The following is a 26463-nucleotide window of genomic DNA, read 5'->3' on the forward strand; positions in this document are numbered from 1 at the left end:
TTCAGTATTTTAGCTCTACATGTGATTTAATGATTTCATTGGCTAAATTATGTCATTAGTTTGCAACCATTTAAAAAACCTGAACAATTAAAAATGTATGTTCTCTTCTCATATTTTTCCTCTTACTTGTTTTATATTTTATTACATCATCTTAGCAGTACATGTTGTCTCTTCTAATTTTTTAGTTTTTTTATATTATATTATGCATAACAGACAATAGTTACCACAATTAACCCAGGGTCTAAACCTACCAAAATGGTAACTGCCCCTGTGCACCAGCTCACCCCATGCTAAATGCAAGGCAGCAAGCTACCTCTCACTTACTGGGTAAGAAGCAGCTGCTGCAAAGTGGTTGATGTACAGTAAAATTCACACCCTCACTTCCTCACAGGAATCGGCTTTGTGCAAGCAAACCATAAGACAGAAGATCACAGGTTTGAGTTTCAAACTCAGACTTCAGCTCATATCATATGATATAGTACAAGGTTAAAGTATTAATAATGGAACACTTGTCTAATGAGAACTCCAAAACTGAGGTGCTCATCTGGCATTTGAACTCCAAGTGTAGGGGTGATGCAGAGAAGGAGAGAAAGGGGTTGATGTTGCAATTATTTTATGACAAAAGGAAATATAACCTTGGTAACCTGGACAATCACATTTAGCATAGCCTTTTAAGGTGCCAAAGCTCTATTAGCTCTCAATGGTATAGCACGGCTGCTCAGCACTGCAAACCAGTGTGCATGTGTGCGTGTGTGGAGGGGGGGGAGCCACAGCTGGACCTGTGTCTTGGTGAACGAAGTGGGCAGGGGGAATTCTGATTTTCCATGATAAAAAAACAAAAATCAAATACCAAAATGTATAGGTACTTAGAATTCGATTTTATTATAGTGATTGAGGCACTGGTAGGCTTTCAAACTGTAAATATATCAATGAAACATTGTGTTCAGTTGATACACATGTACACACACACACGCATATATTAGACACACATCTGTACATACAGACAGACACACACTATATATACACATACATCTGCATATCTCTCTATATAGATATATAATAAAATTATTATATTATAATATTATATTATTATTATTATTATTATTATTATATAAAAATAAAAGTGGTGTTTATAATGGCATTTCATTTTAACTGCAGATTTGGGGGTGAGGGGTATTATAGAACTTGCCAGGGAGAGGGATTAAAATCACAGAATCGCCATTTGTAAACAGGAAACCAGGATCCCTGCCGGTAAAAAACTGTACTCCATTCTCCAGGGCCAGAAAAAGAGAGGCAAGAAACTGTTAAAAGAGCTGCTCTTACAAACCTTGAAAATGAAGGCCTGCTACTCTGTTACAGGGCTACTAATACATCTCTGACAGAGCTATGTAACAAATAAACATTGCTTACAGCACTGTCAGGCATGGGATATTAGCAACCCTGAAATTTATTAGATCCCTCTCATTTTCAAGGCCCCTAATAGCCAGTTTTAAATCTGATAATCCCACAGAACTAACAACGTAGTATACTCAGTAAGCATTGCTTACATTTAAAGTTTACATAAATGCATACTCCAGACAAGCACAATCTTTTTTTCAGTCCCAAGGCTCTGCACTAAAATGTAGTAAACTGTGTCCCCCTTCCATCCCCCCTCTTCCCCCACTCCCCCCACAACATTGTGGACTTCAGTCCACTTTTTTTTTTTAGTTTTTATTTAAAAAGCAGATCCTGCGAAGTGAAAAAATCCCCGTCAGCAGGATGCACATGGGGGGATAGGAAAAATTCTTTAAAGAGAAAAAAACTATTCTTTAAGCTGGAAGTCAGCATACTCATTTGTTCCGCTACTGCAAACGAAGGTCACAGTATAGTGTTTAAGTGTAGTTCATTTAACAGTTGTCAAAGCAACTCTAATCATCCAGGATTTTGTGTTAGCTAGATGGATGCTGGCATAGAAAGTTTCTTGAGCAAGTCTGCAGATGACAAAGCTGGAAAGGACTGTGAACATGGAGGATGCAAGCGCAATTCAGAGGGATACTGACAGATTGGAAAGCTGGGCTGGAGCTAACAGGATGAAGTTCAATGCTAACTAATGTAAGGTGCTACACCTTGGGAAGAATAATAAAAAACACAAATACAAAATGGGGGACACCTGACTGCATGGCACCTCAACGTTAAAGAACTTGAAAATCTCAGTAGAATCACAGACTCAATATGAATCTGCAGTGTGATATAGCCACACAAGAGGCAAATGTGGTTTTGGGCTGTGTCAATAGAAGCATTAGGTGCAAGACATGGGAGGTGACAGTGCCTCTACTTGGCACTGGTTAGGCCTCATCTGGAGTACTGTGTGAAGTTCTGCGCTACACATTTTAAAAAGGACGTGGAAAAGTTAGAGAGGGTCTAGAGCCAGATGACAAAGATAATCAAGAACTGGGAAGGCATGTCATACAAGGAGAAGCTGAAGGAGCTAGGCATGTTCAGCTTGTAGAAAAGGCACTTAAGAGGGGACATGACAGCAGTCTTCAAATACCTGAAGGGCTGTCATAAGGGAGAGATAAAGCACCTATTCTCTCATCACAAAGAAGGATGTGGACCAATGGCCTGAAGTTGCAACAAAGTAAATTTAGACTGGGTATCTGGAAAAACTTCTGGGATGGCTTTAAGGATGATCCTGCTTCAGGCAGTTGGACTAGACCTCTGGAGCAGTCTTCCAGCCCTACTTCTCTATGACTCCTCTGTGTCCTTTTAAAAAGAAGAAATCCCACAATATTTTTTTCAGTTGTGTTTTTAGGCCTCTGATAGTTTTTGTTGATCTTCTCTGGATTCGTTCAAATTGATCAACATCTTTCTTAAATTGTGGTGCCCCAAAACAGACATGATGCATCAGCTAAGCCTTTACACCAGTGCTAGTAGAACAGAACTACTCCACGTGTCTTTTGTGCAATACTTGTCTATACATCTCACTATGTGGTTGGCCTTTTTAAGAGTAAGTTTATATCTTTTTCAAGCAACCGAAATGATGAATAAGAGCACTCTATTCAACGCAGGTGTTCTTACTGTTTCTGTAGATATCAGTCAAGACAAGCTTGGGTTTGACTCCCTAGACCAGTGGTTCCCAAACTTTTTTTGCTGCAACCCACTGCTGGGAGCAGAGTGCGGCAGCAGTGGCAGCCCAAGGGCAGGAGCTCCCACTACATGGCGTGGTTTGTCCTTTGCGTGCAGAACCACTGGCATTGCCCCCACGACCCTCATTTGGGAACTGCTGCGGTAGACCAAACCAAAACATGACCCTTGCCTTAAAAAACTCAAAGTCTAAGTATGTAATGAGATTACAAGAAGATGCAGACAGATCAGGAAACACATGCAAGCACAGCAATTATAATTAGCATAAAGTTCATTTTATTCCATTTATAAGAAATATCCATAGGACACTAATTAGGTGACTAGTCACCATGAATTTAGGTTGTTCTACGCTTAACTGCTGGAACAGAGACAGAGGCAGTGGTGTCTCGAGGCAGGCTTCGGCTTCCTGGACAATGACCCGCATATCACGACAAGGGACATGCTCAGCTGGGATGGGCTTCACCTGTCCCCCAAAGGTAAGCGTGTGTTTAATTCTAGGTTGGCAGATCTCCTCCGGCGGGCTTTAAACTAGGCTTGCCGGGGGGAGGGGAAGATGAGGGCAGGGGAAGCTGTGGACCACCAAACCATGTGGCACCCACAAGGACAGCCCAGCCTGAAGAAAGAGAACATTGGGAACCTGCAAGCCACGGGGCGGCCAGCAATACAGCACAGGTAAGAAATGAGAAGGTAAGAAATAAGGGGCCCCTTGGGACTCGGAGCAGGGGGGCAGCAAAGGCACCAGTCGCAGGGCTCAAGTGCCTATATACTAATGCTAGGGGCATGGGAAACAAGCAGGATGAACTAGCACTCCTGCTTGCACAAAACACCTATGACTTAGTGGGGCTAACAAAAACCTGGTGGGATTCATCCCACGACTGGGCAGTGCATATTGAGGGCTATAGATTGTACAGAAAGGACAGGGTGGGGAAAAAAGGGGGAGGGGTTGTGCTCTATGTCAGTGAGCAATATACATCGACCCTCATCAAGATGGAATCCAAGGATGAGGAAGTAGAAGGATTGTGGGTTAGGCTACATGGGGGGCAAGGAGAAAGGGATTTGGTGGTAGGGGTCTGCTACAGACCCCCACATCAAGGGGAAGAAATAGATGCGGGGCTCCTGAGGCAGCTCTCGGAGACCATAAAAGCTAAAGAGGCGGTAGTCATGGGGGACCTAAACTACCCGGACATCTGCTGGGAGACACAGACGGCAAAGTCCCACTGCTCACGCAGGTTTCTAACCTGTGTACAGGACCTCCACCTGACACAGAAGGTACATGGTCCCACTAGGGGGGAATGCCATACTGGATCTGGTATTGGCAATGGGGGATGACATGATAGGGGACCTACAGATCGATAGCCATCTGGGGGACAGTGATCACCTAACAATAGAATTCACCATAAGACATAGAGTGGGTAAGGTAACTAGTAGGGTGAAAGTGCTAGACTTTAGGAAAGCTGATTTAAATGAACTCAGGTGATTAGTCAAGGACACACTGCAGAGTAGGAGTTTTGAAGTGATGGGAGCCCAAGAAGGGTGGCTGTGCCTTAAGGAAACGATCCTTTGGGCACAAAGCGAGACGATCCCCGTGCGAGGTAAAAGAGGGAAAGGGGCCAGGAGGCTTTCCTGGCTGACCACAGAAATCCAGGGCAGCCTAAGGGCCAAAAGGGGAGCACATAAAAAGTGGAAACAGGGAGAGATCACCAAAGACAAATATACCTCCTCTGCTCGTGCTTGTAGGGAGGCAGTTAGACGGGCCAAAGCTACCATGGAGCTGAGGATGGCATCCCAAGTAAAGGACAACAAGAAATTGTTTTTTAGATATATAGGGAGTAGGCCCAGGGAGGAATAGGACCCCTGCTAAATGGGCAGAAACAATTGGTGACGGACAGGGGGGACAAGGCTGAACTCCTCAACGAGTTCTTTGCCTCAGTGTTCCTAAGCGAGGGGCACAACAAGGCTCTCACTGGGGTTGTAGAGAGGCAGCAGCAAGGCGCCAGACTTCCATGCGTAGACCCTGAAATGGTGCAGAGTCATTTGGAAGAACTGGATGCCTTTAAGTCGGCAGGCCCGGATGAGCTCCATCCGAGGGTGCTGAAGGCACTGGCCGACATCATTGCAGAGCCACTGGCGGGAATATCTGAACGCTCGTGGCGCACGGGCCAAGTCCCGGAGGACTGGAAAAGGGCTAATGTGGTCCCCATTTTCAAGAAGGGGAGGAAGGAGGACCCGGGCAACTATAGGCCAGTCAGTCTCACCTCCATCCTAGGCAAAGTCTTTGAAAAAATTATCAAGGCTCACATTTGCAAGAGCCCGGCAGGACAAATTATGCTGAGGGGAAACCAGCACGGGTTTGTGGCAGGCAGATCGTGCCTGACCAATCTAGTCTCTTTTTATGACCAGGTTACAAAACGCCTGGACACAGGAGGAGGGGTGGATGTCGTATACTTAGACTTCAGGAAGGCCTTTGATATGGTATCCCACCCCATACTGGTGAACAAGTTAAGAGGCTGTGACTTGGATGACTACACAGTCCGGTGGGTGGCGAATTGGCTGGAGGGTCGCACCCAGAGAGTCGTGGTGGATGGGTCGGTTTCGACCTGGAAGCGTGTGGGCAGTGGGGTCCTGCAGGGCTCGGTCCTTGGACCGATACTCTTTAATGTCTTCATCAGCGACTTGGACGAGGGAGTCAAATGTACTCTGTCCAAGTTTGCAGAAGACACAAAGCTATGGGGAGAAGTGGACACGCCGGAGGGCAGGGAACAGGTGCAAGCAGACCTGGACAGGTTGGACAAGTGGGCAGAAAACAACAGAATGCAGTTCAACAAGGAGAAATGCAAAGTGCTGCACCAAGGGAGGAAAAATGTCCAGCACACCTACAGCCTAGGGAATGACCTGCTGGGTGGCACAGAGGTGGAAAGGGATCTTGGAGTCCTAGTGGACTCCAAGTTGAACATGAGTCGGCAGTGTGACGAAGCCATCAGAAAAGCCAATGGCACTTTATCGTGCATCAGCAGATGCATGACGAATAGGTCCAAGGAGGTGATACTTGCCCTCTATCGGGTGCTGGTCAGACCGCAGTTGGAGTACTGCATGCAATTCTGGGCGCCGCAATTCAAGAGGGATGTGGATAACCTGGAGAGGGTCCAGAGAAGGGCAACTCGTATGGTCAAGGGCCTGCAGACCAAGCCCTACAAGGAGAGTCTAGAGAAACTGGACCTTTTCAGCCTCCGCAAGAGAAGGTTGAGAGGCGACCTTGTGGCTGCCTATAAGTTCATCACGGGGGCACAGAAGGGAATTGGTGAGTATTTATTCACCAAGGCGCCCCCCCAGGGGTTACAAGAAATAATGGCCACAAGCTAGCAGAGAGCAGATTTAGATTGGACATTAGGAAGAACTTCTTCACAGTTCGAGTGGCCAAGGTCTGGAACAGGCTCCCAAGGGAGGTGGTGCTCTCCCCTACCCTGGGGGTCTTCAAGAGGAGGTTAGATGAGTATCTAGCTGGGGTCATCTAGACCCAGCACTCTTTCCTGCATATGCAGGGGGTCGGACTCGATGATCTATTGAGGTCCCTTCCGACCCTAACATCTATGAATCTATGAGGCAACATCAGAATCCCATGGAAGGCTAAATATAAACAGATCTGAATGATTATCCATTTCACTGTCTGGTCCTTAGCTCTATTACAGGAGGATGTTTGAGACCCTGTTAAAATTCCCCAGAAGTAATTCAGGAGTTTAATTTATTTTGAACAGTAGCATTATTTCAGTTTTAAGCTAGTTCTTCTCATCTTGGATATTTGTTTGTATTGCTCCTAATATATTAGGACACCACTTCCAATATCCATTATTTTTTTCTCAAATGGTCTTTCTTTTTCCATCAAATGTTTCTCAGGGATCAGATGTTCATTTAATGCAGGGGTGGGCAAAATGCAGCCTGCGGGCCAGATGCAGCCTGCCAAGCCATTCTATCCAGCCCACGGCACCCCTAAAAAATTTAGAAAATTAATATTAATCTGCCTTGGGCTGCCTGTCATGCAGCCCTTGATGGCTTGCCAAAACTCAGAAAGCAGCCCTCTGCCCAAAATAATTGCCCGCCCCTGATTTAATGGCATGATGGGATCTGACCCTTAAGCCCAACAGTCACAAGTCCTGCCATGCCATATTTGCATTACAGGGCAGTCCCAGATCTACTAGACACATGCTACATGTTCAGTTTAAGGTTCAATACAAACCAGCCACAAAAGATGTCCCATATCAAATGTGGACCATCTCTGTGGCTAGCTTTCCCTATTACAGTACCATAAATTTGGGTACATGTGTAGCTTGTTACAGTTTATGGTACAATTAACACATTAATCATGCCATAATTGTAATGTGTGGCAGAGCCCCAAGAGAAATCCCAGATGGTTCATTAATGTAAGGTAGATAAAGGAAAATTTAAGCTGCAAGCTCTGAGACTATTTTTACTTTGGACAGATACAGTGTACCTCTAGAATCTAAACACTACAAAGATACCCTCACCAATACCACTTTTCTCTCCCCGCTGTTTTTTAAGCTAACTTACTGTTGCACTGTCAGTGTAAACTGCAGCTGTTGGATTAGAGTTAATAGTATCAACTGTGTCTAACTCAGACCCAAAACCAAAACAAAGTTCAAGTTCACTCCACTGTCAGCTCATTCTCTCTGCATTAAAAAAGTTCCAGAATGAATACACCAGCTTATGCTTTACTTCTCCAATTTATCTACATTACTAACAAATTGACAGGATTGACAAAGCCTATCTGATCATATTTAATCAGACTAAGCACCATAAAAGGAAACAGTTGGTCAATAATTTATTCTTATTCTTAAACAATATAATTAAGGATATTGGTAGGTATGAGCTGTCACAAAACTCTGGATCTCTACTTGATCACAAAATTAAAGAAATATCTCTCTGGTTCACTATAACAGACGAATCCAGAACTCACTAGTAACACAGCTGCCCATATATCTGACTATAAGAGTTAAAATAAAAAATCCAAAACTCTGTTTGATCACATCCAAGTATATAGGTTCTTTAAAGACCCAATGGTGGATGCTTTCTGTATAACCAAATATTTAAAAAGTATAGCTTATTTTATAAATACCTTGAAATCATTATCTATAAAGACTGACATACTCTAATTAGAAATTATCCATAACACTTTTTCAGTATTCTTAATTTCTATTGGAAAAAAATTACTCTCATGTCAAATCAAATGAAAACCAAAACAAATTTCAGGTGAAATTCTACTGGTAACATCCCAAAAATGTTAAAGAACTATTGATTAGTTCTCTGTTTTCTATCCCTCCTCAAAAGGAAACTGAAGCCTATATAACTTAAATAATTAGGTTCAGAAAAAGGTGATGGGAAATTAATTTTATATTCTCTTAGCTGAAATTATATTAGTTTAGTGGAGAATGTGTCGAGTTTATATTTCTGCTCCTCTTCTAAACAATTATTCTTCAGTGTATTAGAAAAAGCAATGTCAGCATATGCACATTTAGGTACAGATGTTAAAAAACATTTCTGACACATATCCAATTATGTCTGATGTCTTATTCACTACAATGAATGCCTTCACAAAAAGAAATGTTAAAAATAAGTATAAGTAAAGAATAAGCCACCTGCTTTCTGTTGTGAATTCTTAACTACACATCTATTTCTATGAATTTATATTGAAAAATGAGTTATCAGGACATTTTTGTAATTTTTACTAACCTTTGGCAGTTCCCATTCTGAACGTGATCCATCAGCACTGTAGTAATATGGTCTACCTTGTTCATCTACATGTCTTATCCACTGCAGAAATAAATAATAGAAAATTCAATAATGACAAGCAGCTAAATACCAGAGCATCAAGCTTCGAGTAAAAATGGAAATTTGACTGTTTTACTTTCAAAATATTTCCATTGTGCACCCCCCATCAATTTACCAACACCAACAAACAATAAGGGCATAAAATTATCATTTCTTCAAAACCTACCCGCTCAAGTAACTTATTGTGAATTTCTCTCCTGTCATCCCTATAGCACAGTGCCCTGTTATGTCACAGCTAGTGAAAATCTGGATTGAGTTGAGTTTGTTAGGTGAGCAAAGGGGTTAAAAGTGGATTTAACAAACAAAATAAAATAAAATATATGGTACTCTTTAAAATGTTAAGTTTAAAAAGCATTGAGAACTAAATACAGAAACTTATCAGTGTGCCCTTGTTGCCAAGAAAGCTAACGGCATACTGAGCTGCATTGGTAGGTGTGTTGCCAGTAGGTCATGGGGAGTGATTATTTTCCTCTATCCAGCACTGGTGAGGCCACATCTGGAGTACTGTGTCTAGTTTTGGGCCCTCACTACAGAAAGGATGTGGGCATATTGGAGAGGGTCCAGCATAACAAAAATGATGAGGGGGCTGGGGGACGTGACTTATGAGGGAAGACTGACGGAACTGGGCTTATTTAGTCAAGAGAAGAGGAGACTGAGGGGACTTAATAGCAGCCTTCAACTATCTGAAGGGGGTATTCAAAAGAGGATGTAGCTGAATTGTCCTCAGTGGTGGCAGATGACAAAACAAGCAGCAATGGTCTTGAGTTGCAGCAAGGGGAGTTTAGGTTAGATATTAGGAAGAATTTTCTCATTAGGAGGGTAGTAAAACACTGAACCAGGCTAGACGAAGCTTTGGCTGGGATGATCTAGTTGGGGATGCTCCTGCTTTGAGCAGGGGGTTAGACTAGATGACCTCCTGAGGTCCCTTCCAACCCTAACTTTCTCTGATTCTATGATAACCTTATTATTTAATTAGGTACAGGACAGCCACGAGCTCAATCAAGGTTCCTGTAAAGTTAATAAATGAGTTGTAGAGCATTTCAGATACTATTGCACAAAAAGACAATAAAATATTTACAAAAGTATCAATAAGATATTTATAAAACACGGATATTGCTCTTAATCAAATAATGAAAAAATGTAATGGCTTCTCTAACATCTAGAAGGAGCCCTCTAAACCACCATTTCTAGACCTGTGGGTCATGACTGCAAAGTGGGTCACAAGAATATATGAAAGGGTCACGAACAAACTTAAAAAATGGATTTTCCTTTAAAAGGAGATAAACATGGGAAACTATGGCTTGTACCTTTCAGGTTGCCAGAGTTCCAGCCTTCAAGAAGCTGCTTAGGGCCCCAATGCCCCACTCACTCCCCGCCCCCCCCCCCCCACACACACACACTTGGGGGCTGTGGCCTGGGGGTAGGGAGCAGCAGGTTGGGAGTGACGAGCACTGGGTCAGGGCTAGCCGCTGATATTTACAAATGGGTTCTGGTACAAAAATGCTCAAGAACCACTGCTCTAAACAAATAGTGCATGTTTTCTGTTTTACAGAGGAAGAAGAGACCTAGCAAAAAAAAGTCTTTTTATAAACTGGCAAAGAAATGTTCAAAAGGTATGTCCTTCAACCCATGAACACATATTCTGTGCATTAGGGAAGGCATTTTACTATAAAGTCCAATATAAGTTTATAATGTTATACAACATTACTTAGCTAAATCTCAAGCAGAGTTGAAAGAAATTTGAATAAGAAAATGATCTGTTCACAGTAAAATTCAGAACATTTCTAAAATAAATCTAATGCAGAAGTTACTTCCATGCAAGTTTTTAGAAACTAAAGCAACAAACAGGACAGCATGTTCTACAAAGAGATACGAATCACCTTAAAAATTATCACGTCTTAAAAAAACAAACAGCTTTCAAATTTAAATACTGCAGTTAAAAAAAAAACAAACAACTTTACTGTAGATTAGTATATTACAGAAGTATACCTATTCCATGGACATTAAATACATTTATTTTTTTCCTCACTGTCCATTTTTAAAAAAGTAATCAAACTCAATACCAGCATTAGTGTGAACACAATAGGACAAGATTACAAACTTGTTTTACAAAATGGGGGGAAAGCTATATGCCTATTTTATAGATGTGAAAACTGATAGGTAAAATGCTCTGTCACAATGAGTCAATGGTAGAAAAAGAACAAACAAAACACACATCTCTTGATGCTGCTGTGCTCTAATGACTAAATTTTGCTGCTTCTCAAAGAAAAAATTTACAAGATTAAATAAACAAACTAATAAAATGGCTCATTATGCATGAAGAACTCTTCTGTACTACAAGGCAAAACACTGGCAAGAAGCACTTCCCTATAGCATCACAAGAGGATAAAAAAAATGATGCAATGCATGTTTGTTTAAATTGTATACGATGTCCCAATTTTAGAGCTATCAGTAGGAAAAACATCTTCATAGCACATAGGTATGGCATGCATCAGGACAAACTTGGTTCAGTTGCCAAAGTTCTGTACTCATTGAAGAATAAAGGAAGCCAGCATTATAGAAAAGCTTTACCACTAAAATAGAAACTTATATTAATAGAGATAATTAACTTTAAAGATTTAGACTACAAGTGATGAGAAGAAAGGAAAATGTACCTTTTCATTAGTATAGTCATTGGTATATAAGGTTTGACCATGTTCATCCAACTCTTCTGACCAACCCTTTGGAGGAGAACCATACTGACTATCTGACTGGCTGTAACAAGAACTGTGGTCGTTTTCTTCTGATGAAAGATGCTATAAGTAGTCAGAAACATACAAGGGAGTTTTGAGAATAAATATAGTTCAATATCTGAAAGAGATCAAAGTTTACTTGGCTAGAAATTGAAGATTTAAAAATGCAGTGATAATTTAAGGGAGTTTTATAGTTTTATTTAACACTTTAGGTCAGAAAATGAGAAGTGCATTTCTACGATTGAAAATCTTGTTCACTGTCACTAGCTTGTTCAAAGATTCTGAGAGATGAGAACATAAAAACCACTGTTTACTTCCCATTGACATCAGATCTCAGATGACCAAACGTTTTGCCATGCAAGTATTGTATTAAAAAACTGTTTCAAATAAATTTGTTTTCTCAAGTTTTTTAGCCAGTAAGGCATCTACATTTTATTCACATGCTTATAATGGACTTTACTGAGCTAACCAAATGATTCAGCTGGCAATAAGTTGCATTGTCTATGAGATCTGAGAATCAGATGCCTTTGTTTTCTAGAAGCACACTAGCTGTTTATAGCAAAATTCCCCCCCCACCCCCAGTTCCTAAACAGCATCATACTAAGGGGTTCCATACACCAAGAATTACTTGGAGCTTCAGCTGCACTTGCTTTATGTCCTAGCACCTCCTCATTGGACAGGCAACAGAGGCTAAGGCATTGCCAATTTCCATTAGAATCCTCCATTTTGAAATATACAGCAGTAAAGTCAAAGGAAGCTACACTCCAAGATCATCTTTTAAAGGTAAGGAGGAAGTGGAAGCAAAAAAGGCTACATCAATAATTGATGGAAGGTTGAGCAAAACACCTCTAACTTGACCTCTTTTTTCACCTTTTCTGCCCCCAGTATTCCTTGCTTAAAAAAAAAAAAAAAGCTCTCTGGGAATCAAGTGTACATTCTTTTTCCCATTTGCTCACTACCAAGGCTAGTAGAAATTATGCCAAATTATTCCTCTGTGAAGGAAAGTGCAGATTATACTACTCAACCAACAGCTAAGGCATGGCCATAAAAGACCAGCTAAAGAGAGGAAGGGACACAGGAAACAAACAAGTGTTGATGGTAAGGAAACTATAAGCAGGAAGGGAAGCGCCGGGGGGGGGGGAGGAGGGGTGTATCAGTTTATCTTCAAAAACATGCACACAAGGTCCCAAGAAGAACTTCAATCCAATCCAATTAAAAATATTACTGATGTAAGCAAAGCTGAAATTTCTTAGATTTCTCATATCTATTCAGTTTCCTACAGAAGAAAAACAGTAGCTTTTGCTAACCAGGCATATCTACAGCCTTTAGTGTAGTTTTAATCTAATCAGTGTCTAGTCTTGCATTCCTTTTTGGCGTACTTTACAATAGTGATTCTCAGCCAGGGAGCCACAGCACCTTGGGATGCACCTTGAAATCCTTTCAAGGGTGCTGCAGGGTACAATACAATGTTATCACTGTTCGGTGTACAAATACGATTCACTGGATAAACCCAGAGATGTCAAATAAGAACTCATAAGGTTAAGGACATTTTGAGCTATTGTGATCTTTCTAGGAATCTCTGGAACAGAAAAAATGCTCTATTACTTTTCCAAAGCCAGAAATGAGTTGGTATTTTTCCAACGGTTGCCTTTAGTCTAAAAAGGTTCAGGACTACTTCCTTCCTTCTCATGCCCATGTCCTTGTGACAAGGTATTTAGCAAAATTCGCAAATTCGTTGGAATGTGACATGGCCACACTGTGAGCAATTCAGCTATGGCCTCGAACCTGCAACCTCTGGAATAGCTGCCATGTGTTGAGGACCACTGTTCTACAAGGGCAATGCAATGTGAGATGTGAATATTGGGAAGTTAAGCTGGTCTCCCAAATGAATCCGAAACCAATCAAAAACCTAGACTTGTTTCTAGATGCTAAAAACAAAGCATACCAAATCTGATAACTCTGGAGGGCACATTCTCAAGAAAAGACTCATACACTTACCATAAACTTATAGCTTACTTGTGTACTGAGTTTGACATGGTAGTTTATTAAAAAAAAGAGTCTTTAGGCATGTTCTTCGAGTTCTAGTCTTGGATATCAAGAACTATACTGAAATTACTGTGAGAGCAGAGGAATACTAGCAATAGGCCAAACATGATTCAGTTTTACAGGGTACCTTTAGGGTCTATAGAGGTTTTAGATCTATAACTTATACTTTAATTGTGTCTTAGGTATGCTGGCATTAAGCCAAATTGGCAGGCTATGGTCATTTTTAATATTAAGTTTTACCAAATAACTAAGTGCATCTATATTTTGTTTCTGCCCTGCAATTACCTCCACTGCAGAAATACTGTACAGCAGAAACCAAGCAGAAGATTTGTTATTGCATGAGATCTATATTTTGAGGATCAAAGAGAGCCTAAATCTCAACTGAATGACCTGCAGGTTTAACTTGCAAAGTCTTATATATGACATAACCTGTTGGGTACTAAACCTGAATGGAATTCGCATTTTGCAAAAGCAGTGAAAATTGTATAAAATAGTGTCAAACTGCTTTCTTCAGTTTTCAAATTTGAATTTTCTCTCCCTATAGTGTTTGCTCTGACCCCTCCCATTAACCTCTCCAAGCATCATGACCTTAACCTCACTCCATATACCCCTTCATGCTTATATTTTCCTCTTCTCCATGCCTTAACCTTGATTTACTTTGTTGTCCATCTACTCTTCTCTTAATTAATCCCACCCAAAAAGTGTTTTATAAAAGCAAAGATCCTCCAATCCTACAAGAAACTGTGGTCCAAACAAGGTAACACAACAAACTCTCGTTTATACTATCTCTTACCTAACTTGCCCAGATATAATAATGGCTGAGGTAGATTTCGTTGCTACCACACATACCAATTATCCAGCTCTTCTGAAATGCACATGCATGGGCATTTATTGGCCAAATTAATCGGCCGCATCAGGCCAATTTCTGATACAGCCAATTTTCTTTATATCAGCAATGATCCAATATTGAATCAATGTATCAGTGCACCTTTAAAATCCACAATTAAAATGAAATGCGTGTGCACGTGTGTGTACTGAATACAATGTTTTATTGATATATAATTTTAAAGCAATTTAGAAGCCAACTAGTGCCTTAATCACTATAATAAAATAAATTCTATACATCTATAAATTTTGGCATTTGATTTTGGGGGTTTTTTTTATCATGGAAAAAATCAGAGCTCTCCCTGCCCTCTTTGCTCACCAAGACAGATCCAGGGCCCTCACTCCCAAGCCACAGTGCACCAGCACTTAAGCTGCCCCTCACTCCCAACCCACAGCCCTCTAGCCCTGCTGGTGCCCCTCACTCCCCACTCAGTCCCACGCTTCCCAGCCCCCCAGCTCTGTCAGAGGGCGCCCCCAACTGCCAGGGCAATGGGGCCAAGGACCCATGTCCACAGCCCCCTGCATCACCGCAGCGGTACCCGAGCCCTGGCTGCTGCCTGCAGGAGGTAGCAGCTGCTGTAGCAAAGCACAGAGCCCAGCTCACTCTCCCTCACTGATGGCATAGCTGGAGTGCAGCCTGTTGGGAACAGTGGATACAGGCTGCCTGCTGCGGGCTTCCTGCCTGCTGCCCTCTCCCTGGGGCCTCAGCAGCCCAGTGGATGGGACCCAGCGTAGCAGGGCAGAGTGGGCAAACTCACTGCTGTTGGGAGCTCCATGCTACCAAAGCAAGGTGCCTTCTGCTTGCCTGGCAGCAGCAAGGGGCACAATTCTGCACTGCCACCCCTGCTGCTGCCAAACATGCAAGGGGTGCCTCACTGGGGCAGTTCAAGGCTTGCAGCAGCAAGGAGCTTCCCTGCCCCCTGCCCTGCCACACTGTGTCCCACCAGCTGGGCTGCAGAGGCCCCAGGGGAAGGGCAGCATGGCGGGGAGCCCAAGTCTGCAGTGGGCAGCCTGTGTCTGCCCTGCATACAGATCTGGGGGGCACCTGTCTGCCACCTCGGAGTGCATGGAGCGGTGGGGAGCCAGCCCCACCAAGCCATCCACGGCTCCATCCTGCTCCTGAGGAGACCCTGCAGCCGCACATTCCAGACCCAGGCCCCAAGCCTCCCACATCACCTGGACTGGGCTGGAATGCTGCCAGCCTGCAGACAGCTCTTCGCAAAAGTGCAAAAATCTGTGTGTTACTGAGTTAAAATGAAAATTCTGCATTTTCTCTCAGTTAAATGTGAAAATCCATCATTTTTTCCTATTTTTCCACAGGAAACTGAAAACTTGGCATGAGACAGGCATTTGAGTTTCCTTTACTTTCTCAAAAGCTTGCTCTTTCATACGTCTCAGGTATTTTCACCTTTTTCTCCACAATCCATTCCTATGGCCAACATGGTCTCTGAAGATATATCCCTGGGTTTTTGTCCTGTCTTCTCTGCTGCTCTATTTTACATGTATATTTATTGTTTGTAAAAAGTTACTGTTAATGAAATATCCAGAACTGAATATTCTATTCTACATTGTAGCCCTTGTGTCATGCTCAGAGGGTCTCACTGCCCAAATCATACGAATACTGAATACACTCAAAAATCCATTTTGCTACCATATTGCATTCCTAGTTCAAATCATATTTGCTGCTTAGGTCTCTTTATGGTCTAATGCATTTCTCCTAGTGAACATCTATCTTTTTTTCATTATTCTTCCTTAGGTCTATTAGCTTGTACTTCCCAGAAGATGAATCTCATCTAATAAATCCAGACCTCTTCATCTCTTCCTATACTCCTGATCTTTGGTTGTAATTCTTTTAGATTCTATTTTTCCACTATACTAAACAGGGCCAGAACTTATACAAAACACTGCTGGAATCGTACAGATTTTTCCTTTCTGCCATAGTCCTCATCTAGTCCTACGATTTTGCACCCAATTCACTTCTGCTTCAACTGCTTAAACGTATACACAGCTTTAATTCTCTAAACTTTCCTTACCTAATTAAAGAGTTACAAGTCTAATATTAAGCTAATTTATTTTAGAAGCATGTGTGATTGAAGTCATCTTACTTCCATTTTCTTAACTGATAAAATATAAAACCACCAACCTGATGGAATATAAACAACCAATCCTTTCTCACTGAATACAAATTATAAAAGTATAGGGAGGCCATCATCCTTTTTAATTAATATTTGCTATGATACTAAGTCCCTTCAGTCATATATGAACATTTGCCAGAGGCAGTATAAATTCAACGTGTTATAAGTGAAAACTCTTTGTTCTACTATTCTACATAAAACAGGTATACATATAAAGAAAGCAGGCAATCTTCCAATCAGAGAAGATCTAGACCTGCTGCGTTTGCATCCTACATTACAGATGACATTTAGTGCTAGTTATTACAAGAAGCCTGTTATATTGGGAATTCTTCAGCAAAATCAAGTTTATATTAGTTTAAGTATGCATCCCCAGTGTCCATTCAGAGACTGAAAACTGGACAGGACTATCTGGAAAAAAAGTATAAAAGGATCATGAACAAGGTGACGAACTGAACCATCAATGAAATGATGCATCCATAGCAAAGAATAAAAATATTCCTGACAGTGGGACCATATGAGAAGTTTATGATTCAAAGATATAAGGAAGACAATAGGTCAGATGCATCACTCTGAAGGACTAGAGAGAAAAGACAAAAAAACCATTAGAAGTGCTGACATTAGAAAGCAGGAAGAAAGATGGGGCAGAAAATCATATATACCATAAGCTCATTGTACGGCAACTGCTTAGGGAGTCAGCTACTTGAAAAGCTGCTATAGTAACTGGGTATGAAATAAAGTCTTATTTGACAGATGTGAGTGGGAAAGTAATAGCCAAGTCTCAGAAGCAGCAATAACTTTTACAAGAATACTATCCATTTCACTGCTACTTCCAATAGGTTCCGAAACAATTAAACCAAAGAAATGCTTGTAAATGCCACAGTGCTGCTGCTTCAGAATCTAGAAGAACAGCAGATATCCAGCCCCGAGGGCAGAGGAAGGACAGTCAACCCATCTCACTCCAATTTCTCGTAAGGCAGTGCTGGAGTCTTCCATATTAGGACTCAAATACCTTAAAATGTGTTCTTTGCTTTGTAACAAGAATGATTTCTAACAATTCAGAAAGAAATGTAATCTTACACTTGTAAAACTGGCACTACGAGTGAAGTGGGAGATATCCTGGTAAATGTTTGCTTCTTCTAGCACTTGTATCAACTTCATAGTTTCATAGTTTGCAGGGTCAGAAGGGACCTTGACAGATCATGAAGTCCGAACCCCTGCTGTGGCAGAAAAGAGCACTCGGGTCAAACGACCCCAGCAAGGTGTTCATCTAGCCTCCTCCTAAAGACCCTCAGAGTAGGAGCCAGCACCACTTCACTTGGAAGTTGGTTCTAGATCCTAGCCGCCCTGACTGTGAAGTAGCGCCTCCTGATATCTAGTCTGAATCTACCCTCTGCCAGCTTGTGACTGTTATTTCTAGTCACTCCTGGTAGTGCTTGGGGGAACAGGGACGCCCCCAATGCCTGCTGGTCCCCCCTGACTAGTTTATAACAGGCCACTAGATCCCCCCTTAGCCTTCTCTTGTGAAGGCTGAACAGGTTCAGGTCCCGTAGCCTGCCCTGCTGGCCCCTGATCATGTGAGTAGCCCTTCTCTGGACTCGCTCCAAGTTGTCCACATCCCTCCTGAAGTGCGGCGCCCAGAACTGGACGCAGTACTCCAACTGTGCCCTGACCAGTGTCGCATAGAGGGGGAGGATCACCTCCTTGGACCTGCTTGAGATGCATCTGTGGATGCATGACAAGGTGCGGTTGGCCTTCCTGACCGCGTCCCCACACTGTCAGCCCATGTTCATTTTGGCATCAATAATGACTCCAAGATCCTTTTCTGTCTCTGCACTGACGAGAAGGGAGTTCCCCAGCCTGTAGGTATGCTGCTGATTCTTCCTCCCCAGTGCAGCACCTTGCACTTGTCAGTGTTGAAACCCATCCTGTTCTCATCTGCCCACCCCTGTAACCTGTCTAGGTCCAATTCCAGCCTATTCCTCCCTTCTAGCGTGCCCACATCCCCCCCAAATCTTAGTGTCATCAGCAAATTTGAACAGGGTGCTTTTTACCCCTTCGTCCAAGTCGCTGATGAAGATGCTGAACAGTGCGGGTCCGAGGACTGAGCCCTGGGGGACCCCACTGCCCACATCCCTCCAGGTCGAAATCCACCACCACTCTCTGGGTGCAGCCCTCCAGCCAGTTAATGACCCATTTGACTCGAGATTCATATGCATTCAATTCCTTAAACAGGAACCTCCACCCCTTCAACAGGCCCCTCCCAGTCTTATTTGCATTCTGACAGAAATATTCATACACAGAAAGGGCCCAACAGCAGTAAACAGCAGCACAGTTAGGAAAAATACAAGTGGGGGGGGGTTAGAAATACTGTTAAAAAAAAACACTTTCAAGTAACAGGATCTGAAAACCTGTTTGAGTAGGTGTTTTGCCTACTTTGAGAACCTGGAGGTAGCTTTTAAAAGTCCAAGAGAACTAAGGATCCCCAGAACTTGCTAATAAGAAGTTATTTTACCCATCTATACCAGGGGTGGGCAATCATTTTGGACAGAGGGCTCCTTACTGAGTTTTGGTGAGCGGTCGAGGGTCGGAAGTGTAGCTCCGCCCCTTGACAGGTACTTCAGCCCCCGGTCACCATCTTGGGACTCAAAGTCCCGCCCCTAACCTCTGACCACCACAAGTCCCTCCCCTTGCCCCCAAAAGTACTCCTTTTGAAGGGGGGTAGGGGGTTGCCATCTTGGAACCAAGGAATAAAACCAAATCATATATTAAAAAAAGTCAAACATCTACTATAACATATTTTAATTTTATTGCCAAAAAAAAAAAAAAAGAAGTTGTCTCAATTTATCTGTGTTTGCATACTGTACATAGAGGCGGTTGCATAACAGCTCAGAAATAAAGTCTTACTTTTGTATTTGTGGGTGGGGTGTGTGTGTATGGTGGGGGTGTGTGTGTGTGAAGTTTGAGAGGGTATGGCTGTATGTGTGGGCAGGTGGGGTTTGTGGGATGTGAGGGAGGGTGGGATTCCCTCACGTGCCCCCCATCCCTATGGCACACAGCCCCCACTACCAGCAGCATCAGCAGCAGCAGGTCCTCAGGATGCTCATGGCCCATGCAGGCACAGCTGCCCAGAAGCACGTGGCTCCAGACAGTTCCAGGAGTTCACGTGGCGGCAACGAGCAGAGCCAGGCCAGATCGCCTCTATTGTGGAGGGCTCCCCACGGCTCAGATGCAGCTCCCGGGAGCCGCATGCCATCAGGGGAAACCCTGCTTCAGGTGGTAGGCAAGTCGTGGGAGCTGCACGTAAGCCATGGTGAGTCTTGCACAAAAGAACAAAGTCAACCCAGACTCCAGACTCCAGGCTCCCACCAACCCCAAATGCTTCCCCAACACCTGCTACCACTTTCCTACCTGCTGCATGGAGCAAGCACTGCAACCAGGACTTCAAGAAACTGCTACTGGAGACCACAGAAACTGAGCAGGTTTCCTCGTGGCTGCAACAGTGGCAGCAGCAGCCCTGCCCAGAAGCTGTGCGCACTGGCCAGGGCCAGTGTTGAGGCCCTTGTGTGCATGAGGATGGAACTGAAGTGCACAGGCTGGGTGTGGTACAATTAATTGGTGGGAGCTCACAGGCTGAAGGAAAAAAAAAAAAAAAAAAAAAAAAAAAAAATCGCCTGGTTGGCTGGATCCAGCCTACGGACTAAATTTTGCCCACTCCGATCTATACGTACATCAGGTATAGATTAATTATTTGTGTAATTCAAAAGCAAGCCCTTCCCCAAACAACACCATAGGCACATCCAGACATTTATTAATGTGCTTCTGCTAATGTGCATGAATTTTAGTACCTCCATTGTGAGGTACTAGAAAAAGGTGCATTAGCCTATTTTCATGCACATTAGCGAAAGCACTTTTTTTTTTTTTTTTTTGTGATGCTTTAATGTGCATGAAAATAGGCTAATACCTGTTAAAAAACTCGCATGTAAACATGCTCAGTACCCATTTGGCAGTTGGTCTGGAGATTAGTAGTTCCTACAAATTTCACACTAGGGACAGATTTATTTTTTTAAGCTGTTAAATAAACTATGCACACCACCATATGTACTGTAAAAACAGATCTCGTTTGTCAATGACATACAACTCATACTGTTTCTAATATTCAATGCAGTAATTCCATCTCTTATAAAGTCAAGCATGAAGAAAGATTCAAATTTTGAACATAAAGGAATCTCTCTCTCCTCACTTAGAAGTAAGACATCTTTCACATACCTTTAACTGTAACAGATGTATACAATTATGATTTCAAAAATAAAATTCATATTCTTATATAAATAGATACAAGCAGGAATTATTTTACTCTGCACTTAGCATGGCATTTCTGGATAACAATTCAGCCAGCATGCAAAACTGCACACCCTTAAGAAAAGTAGTGGGCTCCAAGTGTGTAACTATTTTTTTTTTTAGCTCCATTCTATAAAAATACGTCTTTGAATTATATAAAAGATTTAGGTTTGTATATTTATTAAGACATGAAACCTGTCCAACTAGTAACCAAATATCTAAAACTACTTCTGTTTTGTTGTGTATGTAATTCATGCTATACAAAAAAAACCCCCAAAAATTAAATATGGTTTTAATCTCATTTTCTAACTACAATCTAGCAACACACAGTTCTTTACTTCCTTACAAATCACTGACAATAAAAGTCCTAGAAACATTCTAAATATTCATTTGGCAGTACAATCCCACTACCATGGAGTCTAACTTCTACTTTCTTTCCCAATAACCCTTATATATATCTTTCCCCGCCTAAAATATGGAAATCACTTTCCCCATAGTTTCTTTACATATGCACCTTCTGTGTCTAAGAAGCTCTACCAAAACCTTGAAACCTGGATTAGTTCAGTTGCCCTATACAAGGAATATTGGTAGATCACTTTCAGATCCTGTTAGCACTGAACTTTGGTGGTATATAAGGAAAAACGGAAATCTATGCTAACTAATTAGCATGCCACCACCAACTACATAGACTGAGGATGCCACATTCACAGCAGTGGCATCTTCTGAGAGAATGAAACGTGAGATGCCACAAAATTTATACACTATCTGCATGTCAGCCTGCATTTAGTTTTAGGAGATTATGACCTACATTGTTTTATTGCAGAACCATTAAAGAGAAAACTGATAATAGTTGGGGATAAAGGTAGATGATGCACAACACAGAAAAAGGTGCCAAAATCATCTGGCCAAATATTGGTGGCATTTTTAAAAAAAACTCCAATGGGGTGGGAGGATGAGATTCAAATCAAGACCAAAAAGAATTAAATATGTACACCTTTAGACCAGAAATGTAAATGTTAACTCAGCTTCCAAGATCCTTCCTCCAGAGGTATTCTCATAAAGAAGAAAGAAAAAGGGAATGTTATCTTTCTTGTTTCAGAAACAAGAATGGGAATACTGTCTTCCTCACCCCAGAGAAAATCCTGTTACTTTAATAAAAGATCATCCATATGTTTATTTCTTCCAAAAAAGGGAGCCAAGACTAAAGAAAATAGCTTCTACGGGTACCCAAATGGAATGAGAGGCACAAGGCCTGAGGTTTTAATTCGCTTCTGATCTGGGGACAAAGGAGTCCAGCAAAAACAGACTTCACAAAGTTTTACCACACACATCTAACTACAGAAGAAAAACAGAAGACAACAACATGCTTTTCTACTTCAAAACAAGTACATCTTTTAGTGTAAAAAGCTTTACTAGCATAACCAAAGAGCAAAACAGCACACGTTTGCAATCTGTTTGCATCAAGAATAGAGAATACCTCATGATCTAGTTGGCTCTGGGGGTCCCCTTTATTTATGTTTGTATCTCTGGTCCAACGTGGAGGTTTCCAGGTTCTTTCCTGCGTTCCTCGATTGTAGTAATAACAGCGTCCTGTAGTGTCTTTATGAGTTTCCCACTCTCCATTAACTTGAATTGGTGGGTTTGCAGGTAAAGGTGGGAGTGCAGACTGAGATATTTTCAGTTCTTGTAAATTAGCATAAACTGGTGAATCAGGCCTCCCTTGGCTTGGTGGAGTAGTTGGCTATTGTAAAAGAAATAATTCATTATTACTGAAACTGCAAACAAATTATTATTATGCTCCTTTAAATAACAAATATTACAGTAGGATAATGCAAATTAACTAAAACATTTTTAAATATACATATTAAGGGAAAGACTGGAGAGAGTTCAGAGGAGGGCCACCTGCTTGGTGAGAGGGCAGCAGGACAGGCCCTACGAGGAGAGACTGAGGGACCTGAACCTGTTTGGCCTCAGCAAGAGGAGGCTGAGGGGGGACCTGGTGGCTGCCTACAAACTCATCAGGGGAGATCAACAGCAAATAGGAAGAGCCCTATTCTCCCCAGCACCACATGGGGCAATGAGGAACAACAGTAATAAGCTGATGGAGAATAGGTTTAGGTTAGAAATCAGAAGGCAATATTTTACGGTTAGGGTGGCCAGAATCTGGAACCAACTTCCCAGGGAAGTGGTCCTCGCCCCTACCTTGGGTAAATTCAAAAAGAGGTTAGATGATCACCTGTCTGGGGTCTTGTGAACCCAGCATTCATTCCTGCCTGTGGCAGGGGATCAGGCTAGATGATCTGTTCAGGTCTCTCCTGACCATAGCTCCTATGAAATTATGAAATTTCTGCCATTTAAGAGGGCATGGTTATTTAAAAAATTGAATATTTTTTCTGCCCATAAACTTAAGGTTTATTCCCCAGACCATATCTATTCAACCTAGAAGATACCTAAAGAGCTGTTTTGTTTCATTAACATTCCTCCAGATAACTAGTTTTATTTAACAGATTTGAGAAGGAATTAGGCACGATGTCAATAACTTGCCGCAAAATTCAGCTGAAGCATCAAGATATGCAAAGTGTAAAGCATTAACTTTCGTTAGATGTTGCTTTCTGAGTGTAAAACATAGGTGGCTCTTCCCCTAAAACTGAAGTCATGTAGAGAAACAGAAAAAAAATAAAGATGTCTTTTATATTGCCTGTTTTCTATTATCCTAACAGTGAGATCTAACAACGTGGCCTAAATGCTGCAACTAAAGAATTTGGGAACTTCAGTGAATGGTTTTCCTGTAAATTTTTAAAACTGAAATATCACTGACCTAAAACAGCTATTCTTAAATAATCAGGGCTCATGGTAGGAGGTGGTATCTTTTATTAGACCAACAAGATTTTTGCAAAAACAATTCTTTAATTGCAAGCTTTTGGGCACAAACACCCTTCATCAGGCATCAGAGAAATTGTAAAAGTTCTCCTGGGTAGAAATGAAAGTTCATATTTCATAGGATTTCACAGAGGAGTCAATTAAGATATTGTTACTGTCCAACAGTAATTGTATGTCACAACCTCAATATAGTATAGAAGAACTTATTTAGACAGTTTGGTGTTTAAAGTTTGGTGAACGGTAGCCCTTCCCATAGTTCACAAATTAATACGGTCAACTTTATTTGACTATATTTGAAATGGAAGTAGAAATGTAACCAACATCTATAGAATGAAATACTGCTACTGGCAATGCAAATAATGCAATATTTGCAATTATAATTGCAAAAATAATGCAATTTTTCTGCTAGAACATTATCCCTAATGATTTACCCACAGGAAAAACTACAAGAAATTGGAGACACTGAAAATAACTTACAAACTACAAAAATGCTTAAAGGAAGCCATTTTATATTAGCAGTTTCTTTATAACTTTAAAAACATGACATTGTGTAATATTTTATGAATGCCATATAAAACTGTACAGATTACCACAGGTCTTCAAAACTCAAACTGCTAATCTAGACCACATCTAATCATATATACATGAGATTTTGCTTAGACAAGGAAGTGTGATACTTTGGTTTATACCACATAATCAGATAGAAGCCATTAATAGACAACAACCACAACCAAAAGAGGAATTTACATTTTAAAGGAACTAAAGGAGATTGTAAGACTAGGTCTTAAAGAAAAGCAGGTCTCCTAATATATGATAAATAAGATTTAACATGCACCTAAATCGCATGCAAAAAGAAAAAGAAAACTTGACTACTAGCTAAAGTAGTGGAACTGGAGAGGAGTGCTGCACAAAGTTAAAAAAACCCAACAAGTGAAATGTTGATGTTTCTGCCACACTGTACCATGACAAATGATGAGGATTATATTTTCTACCTGTTCAATAAAGACATCAAAAAAGCCTGATTGAAGGAAAAGACGAAGGTTCTCAAGCTTCATTTCCCCCACCCCCTCCACCAACACACACAAATCACATCCAGCTTTTCATTCTCTCTCTCTCTCTCTCATATCCTATCCCAATCTCAAAAGTCAGAAGAATTTTTTTCTGAATTTTGAGACTGGGATAGGATCTCTCTCTCTCTCCCAGTTTTTTTTTTTAAACCCTGCACTGGGTTCTTTGGTTTACAAAGCCTTTACTACGTTGCTTTTGGGGTTCCACATAAACCTACTTCAGCCTTCATCTCAAATCTTGCTAATCAACTAATCAAGTTAAACTTCAATAGTGAATCCCAAAGCCCAAATTATTTCCTTCTTCAGTACCTTTTGTCTGGACCATCTTCCAGGTTCACTACTCTGCAAACTCCTCACCCATTCCAGTACCCCAGTCTCTCACACTCTCCTCATACAAATCCTCCCCCAATGCCAGGTTACATCCATAAATCTTGTTCCAGGAAGAGGGAAAGACAACTCCCTTCAGATCCTTTAAAAATTGCTTGGCATCTGCAACAAAGGATGATTTGAAACAACCTTGAGGCCCTTCCTCAATGCTAGAGAAAGATGTTTCTGGAACTCCTAATGGCCTGGGAAGCTGAACTGACAAACATGAACTTAATTGTAAGACTTGTCCCTGACAGAGCCTTGAAGGAAGATGCATGAATTGCATTGCTGAATGCCGTAAAGCAAGCATCTGCATAGGGAGAATGAAATTATATGTTTGACAAGGGAAAGTAACCTGGCAAAGAAAAACGGGGATTGAAGAGAAGCGAATAATAAATCCAAGATACTTCTAGATTTATCATTCCAAGGAAGAAACTCATCTTAACTTCAGCAATAAGGAAATGCTTGGAAATAAAGCACTATCAATGGGGGTACATCTACACGTGTATTTAATGAGACTGAATAACTCCTGGGTGCAGCATCTACATGTGCACCCAGGACAACAACAAAAATTGAGCTGGGGAGGAGCAGTTTAGGCCAGGGCTGCTCCTGCCCTGCTCTGCCCCGCTACAGCAAGCCAAGGGGAGCCAGCCCTGGGCTGGCAGGGTGCATGGGGATCAGCCCCAGGCTCCAGCTGGTGGCAGCAGTGTAGCCCAGGGTCCAAGGGGGCAGCCCCAGGGTGGCAGGGGGCACGCAGACATCAGACCCAGGCAGTGGGTAGCTGTGTCGGGCAGAGAAGCTGGTTGGGCCAAAAGTCTCCTGTAGCAGCCAAGTCATGTGGCTAGGCAACAAGCAGGAGTGAGGCTCCCTGCTGGCAGGGCTGACCAGGTATAATTTACTCCCGGGACAGCATCTACACATGCATTACTGCATAGTAAATAACTCTGAAGTAGGATTAGAGGTACACAAATACATTGGTCCGATATAGGATTGGTACCAATATAAAGAATACCGGCTGTATCGGATATCGGCACAATGGTGCTAATAATT

The 26463-nt window shown here is 41.8% G+C and overlaps 1 protein-coding gene across 6 annotated transcripts in view; it reads right to left on the minus strand.

The window, feature by feature from the left end:
* The window catches only part of ARHGAP12 (Rho GTPase activating protein 12), a 137042-nt gene that overhangs the window by 53689 nt on the left and 56890 nt on the right, over nt 1-26463 (minus strand). For 4 of the 6 annotated variants that reach the window (XM_019498402.2, XM_014609058.3, XM_014609060.3 and 1 more), the window contains exons 3-5: nt 22578-22841; nt 11619-11759; nt 8866-8946 (exon numbers count right to left, since the gene is read on the minus strand). In XM_019498402.2, coding sequence (XP_019353947.1) covers nt 8866-8946; nt 11619-11759; nt 22578-22841 — 486 coding nt within the window. The remainder of the gene's footprint in view (nt 1-8865; nt 8947-11618; nt 11760-22577; nt 22842-26463) is intronic. The other 2 variants (XM_014609061.3, XM_059729131.1) reach the window with 2 other exon arrangements.

Source organism: Alligator mississippiensis, chromosome 5, assembly GCF_030867095.1.
Source record: "Alligator mississippiensis isolate rAllMis1 chromosome 5, rAllMis1, whole genome shotgun sequence".
NCBI classification, from domain to species: Eukaryota; Metazoa; Chordata; order Crocodylia; family Alligatoridae; genus Alligator; species Alligator mississippiensis.